Source organism: Salvelinus alpinus, chromosome 34, assembly GCF_045679555.1.
Source record: "Salvelinus alpinus chromosome 34, SLU_Salpinus.1, whole genome shotgun sequence".
Lineage (NCBI taxonomy): Eukaryota > Metazoa > Chordata > Actinopteri > Salmoniformes > Salmonidae > Salvelinus > Salvelinus alpinus.
The window spans coordinates 26,128,497-26,137,850 of NC_092119.1; the positions used below are offsets into that span (position 1 = coordinate 26,128,497).

The window sequence follows — 9,354 nt, forward strand, 5'->3', positions numbered from 1 at the left end:
ATTCAATATCTGCCGAGATGGCACTGCTGACTTGTCAAGGAGGGAATACCAATGCAGTGTTCAGTGACATCCCTAGTGGGCATGTAGTTTACACATACACCACTTATCTCAGACAAGTTCAAGAATCCCATCTAACAATTAACCAAAGGTTGTTTATCTGTGACTAAATTGAACAAAAATATAACAGTTGTGGATAGCAAAACATTTAATGACTGGAAAAAAATGCAAATGAAAAACTACAACAATTAGTGTGCAGTCAACTAAATCCCCAAAATACACCAATATCGCATAAATCAAATGTCTCAATTACAGAGTTAATGTGCAGTGACTAATAGCGCTATGTTAACAAAAGCAGTGAGGTTGTGTGAAAAGGAGAGTAGGGCTGGCAATTTGGCAGGATGAGAAAATGTGATTCAAAACTACAACTTCTCAAAATGGCCTCCTTGTTTAAATTGCATCAATATCAAAGTAGTCCTCTTCCTCGTCAGGCTTGTCCGGTTTTACGTTCTCCACTTTCAGTTCCCGAGCAGAAGAATCATATACAACCTGAGGAGAGCAGGATGGAAAATAAGTGTTTATTTGTGCATTATACTGGCGTCAAAACTCAAACCTGTATCTCCACAATTTTGTGATATCCAAAATGGTAGTTAGTCTTGTCCCATCCCTGCAATTCCCCTACGGACTCGGGACAGGCAAAGGTCGAGAGCCATGCGTCCTCCGAAACACGACCCTGCCAAGCCGCACTGCTTCTTGACACACTGCTTGCTTAACGGAAGCCAGCCGCACCAATGTGTCTGATGAAACACCGTCCAGCTGGCTATCAAAGTCAGCTTGCAGGTGCCCGGCCCGCCACAAGGAGTCACTAGAGCACGATGGGAAAATGAAATCCCGGCCAGCCAAACCCTACCTAACCTTGTCGACGCTAGGCCAATTGTGCACCGCCTCACAGGTCTCCCGGTCACGGTCAGTAGTGACCACAGCCTGGGATTGAACCTGGGTCTGTAGCGACGCCTCAGACCGCTGCGCCACTCAGGAATTATCATTTAATTTTATCTGATGTGGAATAGAGTTCCATGTAGCCATGGCTCTATGTAGTACTGTGCACCTTCCATAGTCTGTTCTTGACTTGGGGATTGTGAAGAGATCTTTGGTGGCATATCTTGTTGGGTATGCATGGGTGTCCGAGCTGTGTGCTAGTAGTTTAGAAAGACAGCTCGGTGCATTCAACATGTCAACACTTCTTACAAAAACAAGTAGTGATGAAGTCAATCTCTCCTCCACTTTGAGCTATGAGAGATTTACATGCATATTAATGTTAACGCTCAGTGTACATTTAAGGGCCAGCCGGGGTGCCCGGTTCTGGACCAATTGTAATTTTACGAGGTCCCTGTGTGGCACCTGACCACACGACTGGACAGTAGTCCAGGTGTGACAAAACTAGAGCCTGTAGGCCCTGCCTTGTTGATAGTTGTTAGAAAGGCAGAGTAGCACTTTATTATGGACAGACTTCTACCTATTTTACCTACTGTTGTATCAACATGTTTTGACCATGACAGTCAACTTGCTCAATTTCTACATTCATTGCAAGAATTAGTTGAGGTTTAGTGAATGTTTTGTCCCAAATACAATGCTTTTAAGTTTTGGAAATATTTAGGGCTAACTTATTCCTTGCCACCCACTCTGAAACTAACTGCAGCTCTTTGTTGAGTGTTGCAGTCATTTCAGTCGCTGTAGTAGCTGACGTGTAGTGTTGAGTCATCCGCATACATATACACACTGGCTTTACTCAAGGCCCGTGGCATGTCATTAGTAAAGATATTAAAAAGTAAGAGGCCTGGACAGCTACCCTGGGCAATTCCTGATTCTACCTGGATTATGTTGGAGGCTTCCATTAAAGAATACCCTCTGTTCTGTTACAACAAGAAAATCTTTATCCACAATATAGCAGGGGGTGTAAAGCCAAAACATGCGTTTTCCCCATCAGCAGACCACGATCGTTAATGTCAAAAGCCGCACTGAAGTCTAACAATCATCAATCTCTCTCAGCCACTCATCAGTCGAGTTGCGCAGAGGTCTAAGGCACTGCATCTCAGTGCTAGAGGCATCACTAGACACCCATTCACAACCGGCCGTGATTGGGAGTCCCATAGGGCGGCGCACAATTGGCCCAGCGTCGTCCGGGTTTGGCCGGTGTTCACTAAGCATATCCTAGTAGCCCAACTCAAACCACAAAGTATAAACTGTGCAAGCTATGAAAATATATCAGTGGACAGTCTGACCAGTACCTCCACATTTTCATCCTCTGCCTCTTCTTTCTCACTGCCCTCGCTCTCTTCCTCCGCCTCCTTCAGCCACTTGATGAAAGGAGCTGCCTTCGCATGGATCTCTTTGGCAAGTTCCTTAGAGACATATTTCTTAGACACCTGAAATATATAAAGTAATGAGCAATGACACTCACAGAGAAGGAGCAAACAGAAATTTTAATGACAAAAAGTTATATTTTACAAGAAACTAGGTATTAAGGTGATCAGTCTGACATGCAGCTGTATTGAACTGTGTGTGAGAGCACGTACAAGTTTAACCACACACACACCTTCTCTGCCCAGGACAGTATTACATCCTCCTCCACTAGATCAGCATCATACAGGTCTTTCAGTATGACAGGCACACGGGGCAGCAGCTGGGCTTGGTGCAGCTTTACCAGGCACTCAAATCCTCCCAGGAGGTATTTCTGGGCCTTCTTATTATTCACACAAAACTAAAGACAAAAAGTAACAAAACCAATAAATTTGGCAAGGTTTTGGTCAACTTTGTCCCCTCTTGAACACATTACCAGTGGTAAGAGGTTATGACAGAGGTCAAATGTAACAATGGGGGTTTGAAGACTCACGCGAAGGAAATGGCGTTTGTATTTCTTTATCTGGTCACGGATGTTTTCGTCAAACAGTAGCTCGCTCAGGATCAGCGGTCCCATGGCCGTCACATCCAGACGCTCTGCCTCTGCCAAGATCTCCTTATCTGCTGCATCAATAGCGCCATCCTCCCTTTTTTGCTGGAGAAAATAACCAGTGAGAAAGCTTTTAACATGATTTTCAAAATAACCCCTAAGAAGCACAAATATTGCTGTGTTGAATAGGGGGGAAAAAAGACTTATGGCCAGTCAAAACTTCTAGTTCGGCTTCATAAAACATTCACTCTCATTATACCCCTATATCAATGAGAAATTTTCACAATGGATCACCGACTTTCATTGTCCTTGTAATTGATTTCAGGCACAACTTACTTTGACAAAGTTATAGAATATGTTGACCCTCTCTTCCAGGGTCTTCTCCATGTCCTCACTGAGGGTCAGGTTTTTGGCATGGGCACTGATCTCCTCCATTCTTCTTCTCTGTGCCTCCTCCGTGGTCTCCTCTGCCCAATCCTCGTCGTCATCATCATCACCGTCCTGATACACAACACACGTTCTCAAGGGATCAATAGCTGCTAGACAGACAGGCTTGGGTTACTGACAGACTAGTCCTTCAGAACAATAATAGCTTGGAGAGTGGTGATGGAGGTTGGTTCCCCCTATTCAACCACTAGCATTAAGAACTTAAACTGACATGGCTTGCACACATTAATGAGGATACTCACCACGGCATCAGGGGCATCTATGTCGTTATGGTTCCCAGCCTCTCCGCTGCCAGAGCCATTTTCCTTGTCCTTCTTACGGTTCTTCTTCTCTTTTTTCTCCTTCACAGATCCAGGTTCATTTTCTGTTGAAAAAAGCCATTGGCGCTTTCACTCAACAGGCCACATATCGGACTTGACTTTAAGATAAGAAAAACAAACCGGTCATGGGCAAATTCTTATTGTGTGCTTACCTGGTGGGTTTTTGAGGATAAACGTGCAGAGCTTGTGTCGAGTGTCTAACATGCCACGGTACCCACAGGCCTTACAGGAGTTACCAATGGTTTGTTTCTTAGGATTGATATGCTGCAATGAAAGGTCAACCAACATAATCACTCTTTATACCACCCATAATAGACAAGCAATCACATACCCAAAACAGACCATAACTGCATTGCAGGAGAAAGACACTTGATCTCTCACTGCTGTGTATGATGTAGCAGATGAGATCCCAAATGGCTGGGACATGCACAAGCAGGACCCAAAAAGGCAGATATAGCACAATTCAAGTTGGCAGGATGTCAAATAAATCTACATAAAAACATGACCAGGGCGTTATTATATCTACACGCCTCAAGGATATAACACTGGGAGTGAACTAAAAGACATGATTTAAAAAAAGGAAGAAACACTACCAGCAAAATAACTGACCAACATCTGTGGCTTTGATATAAAAAAGGTCAAATTCTTTTGCAAAGTCCCACATATAAATGCACTCAACACATTTAATTCCTGTCCCACTCTTGACAACACTACTCAAACACCAACCACAAAGGACAAATATGTTCATCAAATATTTACCAAATCGGTTTCAGGGTTATCACACTCAGGACACAGCACAAATTTACGGATAAATATGTCAAGCATATCCTGCAACTTGTTCGCCTCATGGGATCCGTTGACGATGAAGCGGTCATTCTTTGCATCAAACTGGGTCTGCGCACCAAGCTCACAACCAAAAAACTTGGTCGGATCTGCAAAGAGGTTATGAGTTGCAATCAACATCCACTAATCTAATGGATGGTTATGCACACAACAGATACCTTCACTTCACTAAATGTTAGGTAACATATCAATGTATGGTGCGAGTCAACGTAACCATTTTAGAATCAACACTATGGGAGTGGGGAGGTCAACTTACATGTTGGAGGCCGACTCAGTGCCTTTGCAACATCAGTCATGTTGACAATGACCGTCTTGATTCCATTTCCCTTGCCCTCAACCTGGACACAAATCAAACCACAAAAACTATAAATAACTTATAAGAATCATTTTCAAATGGACCACCATTGAGTCCTGCACATTTCATTGGAAAACTGACCAAGAATGCAAATATCAAGAATGTTGAATGACAATGCTATTTTCCTGACAGGATCATGACAAGATTATACCAGATAATCACCTTAGCAATCAGACGGGGCATCTTGTAGCGATAGAACTGGTCTGCCACGCTGCGGTTGACGTTGACCGACATTTTGACTGGCTACTAGCACTATCAGTAAGATAAAAATATCTTGAATGGGGATTTTTTGGGATCTTCTGTCTGGAAAAGAGGGGATGACATAAACGACTGCAAGCGTGCTCAGTCTCTGACATGAAAAATAGTTTGCCACTGTGGCCGCAAGCGCCTTGATCGTAGACTACGTTTCCTCCACACAGGTTCCAACAGCTGCGCAACAGCTCTGAAAAGAGGGGAGAAAGGCATGGACATCAACTCTAGTTCCACAAATTTCCACAGATTGATAACTTCCTAGATGGCAATGGCTTTTATTGAATACCTAAGTAGCCTATATAATTATCTGACTTTACCTTTTAGTTACAACCTGTGTGTATAGTTGTTGGGTATGTTGCTAGCTAGCTACCCAATGTGTCAAAAGTTAGTGTGGCTCTCGTGAAATGTCGCCACTGACATTGTCAAACTCAATTACGAGACCCCGTGTGGCTCAGTTGGTGGCGCTTGCAACGCCTGGGTTGAGTTCGATTCCCACAGGGGGCCAGTACGAAAACGTATGCACTAGCTAACAGATAGCCAACTGATCTCGCTTTACCGTGAGCTAAAACACAGCAAACGTGTCTAACGTTAACATGTATGTATACGCATTCTTTCACTTCGATATACAAACCACGTACAAACGAGATCAGGTTGATTAGCAACCGGGAAGCCAGACTGATGAATCTAGGTAAGTTAGCGCTGCAGAGTGCGTCATGATTTATCAGATGGCACGAGTGACGGGAGACGCCATTTTGATATTCTTATTTAGCAAAGACATAACTACGCCACGAATTTCACTATAAAAAGTAGCTACATCGAAATATACATACAACAAAAACAATGCGTATATATTTACGACAGCAGCGTATTTCTATAGCTGGTCATTATGCACTCACCGTTTTCGTAAAACAAAGACATAAACAACGATGGTCGTCCAAGAGGCACAGTGAAGTGTTGCCTAATACTGCTGCTGCCAATAGCTGGTGTGTTGCTGGGATTGTAATTCAATGATGCAAGGTGGCAGAATTTCAGAGGTGATAAACGATCTAGCAGATTCTTGCCCCTGTTGTGAAAATATTCGGGACGCCGTCAGAGTTGGGGTGTCTAAGAAAAAACAAAAATAAGAGTTAGTCAGCAGAAACTAGTTAGATACAGCGACTAACGTTAGCTAGCGAAACACGTTTTGATACACTCGCGCTAACGGTAGATAGCTAGCTTTTTGTATGTTGCCGTTAGCTAACTAGCTTTGGCTAAATACAACATGGACTCGACCCAAACATATCATGCAACAATTATTAGTTAGTTAGCTAGCTAAACACCTAGCAATCAGATGGACGATAGTAAAATTGACTCGCTACCTCTCGAACGTTCTCTCAGACAGGATGATTATTCTGTAGCCAAAACGTGAACTTCTTCTTCGATTAAGTTAAACGGCGGTTGGCACCCAATAAATGTTGCATTACCGCCACCTACTACTAGACTGTAGTACAACTCCCTTATACTTTGCTTGAAGAAATAAATAAACAAATACCCTAACATCTAACACTGTACTCACAAAAAAAGCACCCCCCCTACTCCACTATTTAAATCTATTTAGTCCTACCTCAGGTCAACAATCTGAAAGGATGGGACAGCACCACTTAACACACCCTGGAACTCTTATGATGTCAAGTCTCAAACACCCAAATACCTCTCTGCAGCTGACACTATAACCTCAATTTTCTGCAACTTACGTTCCAACCTTGCAGTACAGTTGATAACCATTGCTATAAATGCTATAAATCCAATTTTACTGAAACATATATTACTTGTTGGCCTATCCTTCTGTACTGGTACAGATCTACTACTCACACCACTCCTCTTAGATCCCTCCCCCTTGACCCATCTTCCTCTACTTTCTTCACTGCCACCACATATGAAAACTTCTGCACTATTCTAACCCTGGAAACATCCCTTTGTCAGGCAAAGAATCAACATCAAAACTCAAAAGAACAGACAATGACTCTTCTGTTTCACCACTCACGCCACCCTGTCTGTGTCGCACCAAATGATGAGCATCACAAACACTGGGAATCTTCCCGTTCAGTAATCAGTAATCACCAGTAATCACTCCTTTCAATGGTGCCCTTTTCTTGTGAGCAAAACAAATCACATTTCTTGCCCCCATTTGTTTAACGCGGAGCGCCTTCTCCCTCTGACCAGCAGAAACACAAACAATTATCACAAGACCACTTCTGGTTACCTTCACCGATTCCACAGCACCCAACTCTGTTTTCACCCACCCTGAAACCACATATCGATCAGCCAAAAGGCAATGGTCCACTTTTTCCCAAAACTTCACTCCTACTTTCACAGACTCATCTTTATGAGTATAATATAATTATAACTTCACCACACCTACCACCTTCGATACTTCGTCCTCATTCACTTTAATTTATTCTCCTGTCTTCAGCTCACACTGCTTACATTTTCTACCATTCTTCTTTAATCCTTAAAGCCTTCTTACATCAGCTGATATCTCAAAGTGCTATACAGAAACCCAGCCTAAAACCCCAAACAATGCAGGTGTAGAAGCACGGTGGCTAGGAAAAACTCCCTAGAAAGGCCAGAACCTAGGAAGTAATCTAGAAAGGGACCAGGCTATGAGGGGTGGCCAGTCCTCTTCTGGCTGTGCCGGGTGGAGATTATAACAGAACATGGTCAAGATGTTCAAATATTCATAGATGACCAACAGGGTCAAATAATAATAATCACAGTGGTTGTCAAGGGGTCTCTAGAGAGGTGAAAACAGCAATTCTGGGACAGGTAGCACGTCCGGTGAACAGGTCAGGGTTCCATAGCAGCAGGCAGGCCAGTTAAAACTGGAGCAGAGAGAGAGAGAGAGAGAGAGAGAGAGAGAGAGAGAGAGAGAGAGAGAGAGAGAGAGAGAGAGAGAGAGAGAGAGAGAGAGAGAGAGAGAGAGAGAGAGAGAGAGAGAGAGAGAGAGAGAGAGAGAGAGAGAGAGAGAGAGAGAGAGAGAGAGAGAGAGAGAGAGAGAGAGAGAGAGAGAGAGAGAGAGAGAGAGAGAGAGAGAGAGAGAGAGAGAGAGAGAGAGAGAGAGAGAGAGAGAGAGAGAGAGAGAGAGAGAGAGAGAGAGAGAGAGAGAGAGAGAGAGGGCGAGAGAGCGAGAGAGAGAGAGAGAGAGAGAGAGAGAGAGAGAGAGAGAGAGAGAGAGAGAGTACTTAAATTCACACAGGACACCGGATGAGACAGGAGAAATAGCCCCCCGACACATAAACTACTGCAGCATAAATACTGGAGGCTGAGACAGGAGGGGTCAGGAGACACTGTGGCCCCATCCGACGACAAACCATCTCCCTTTTTTCTGCCATTTTTTACCGACTCAAGCTCACCCTCTTCCTCCCTCTCTCTCTTAGACCTCCTCTGCCTCTCTTTTTTCATCCATTCCTTCTCCGTATTCCAAGTATATGTCTCCTTATGATAATACTGCACTTCTCCTTACATACATCGTGTTCTTGCCTTCTCAAAGGACGCCATTTAATCGGCTGTCACAATCTTCGTACAATCAGCACGAACCCCTCGGGATGTAGCACTCAACAGTGCATCCCACTTATAATGCAGCTACTTCATCTTGATGTTCTTCTTTATCAAAAGCTACCGCAACGCTTTTCCATTTCAAACAAGCACGCTCTTCCAACCACCATCCACCGTCTCGCTTCATGCGCTTCCAAAACGTGAACCAGTTTCTAAACCTGTTTTTGCGTGAACTGTCTGCATTATTTTTTGGTTACCCTCGCCCTCCCCTATCACCCATTGGACAAATTCACCATCTCTGATTAATTGTTCTACATGTATTTGTACATTATGGTGCCACTGGCTATCATAATGATAACAAAACTGTTGATTTCACCAGATTTCTCTATATTTACACACAGATGAAGGCCCCTCCCTCATATCACTCCCTGCAGTCCTCCAACCCAAATATGTATGGCTCAGTGCCCTCAAAAGCATGTTCCCTTCTGATTAGTACTGACAGATAGATGTAACATAGTAAACATGGACAATACAATTAGTATGATATGTTGCGAATTGCAATTTGTGTTCAATTTATATTGAATCAACTTAGAGTACATGTACGGTATAATAATGGTAATTCGTTTTTTGTGCCGTGAGACTCAGAAGAAGGACGA

General features: G+C 43.5%; 1 protein-coding gene across 2 annotated transcripts; it reads right to left on the reverse strand.

The window, feature by feature from the left end:
- Positions 1–187: 187 nt before the first annotated feature.
- Positions 188–7,015, reverse strand: LOC139563728 (eukaryotic translation initiation factor 5-like). 2 transcript variants are annotated; one of them, XM_071382611.1, is made up of 12 exons: positions 6,898–7,015; positions 6,061–6,268; positions 5,075–5,354; positions 4,814–4,895; positions 4,474–4,646; positions 3,867–3,978; positions 3,637–3,758; positions 3,284–3,448; positions 2,891–3,052; positions 2,594–2,758; positions 2,286–2,423; positions 188–546 (listed from the first exon to the last, which is right to left on the reverse strand). In XM_071382611.1, the coding sequence occupies exons 3-12, from the start codon at positions 5,144–5,146 to the stop codon at positions 448–450; spliced, it is 1,290 nt and encodes a 429-aa protein (XP_071238712.1). In that variant the 5' UTR covers positions 5,147–5,354; positions 6,061–6,268; positions 6,898–7,015; the 3' UTR covers positions 188–447. The 2 variants fall into 2 exon arrangements, with proteins under 2 accessions (XP_071238712.1, XP_071238710.1); XM_071382609.1 differs by lacking the exon at positions 6,898–7,015 and adding an exon at positions 6,523–6,658.
- Positions 7,016–9,354: the final 2,339 nt, after the last annotated feature.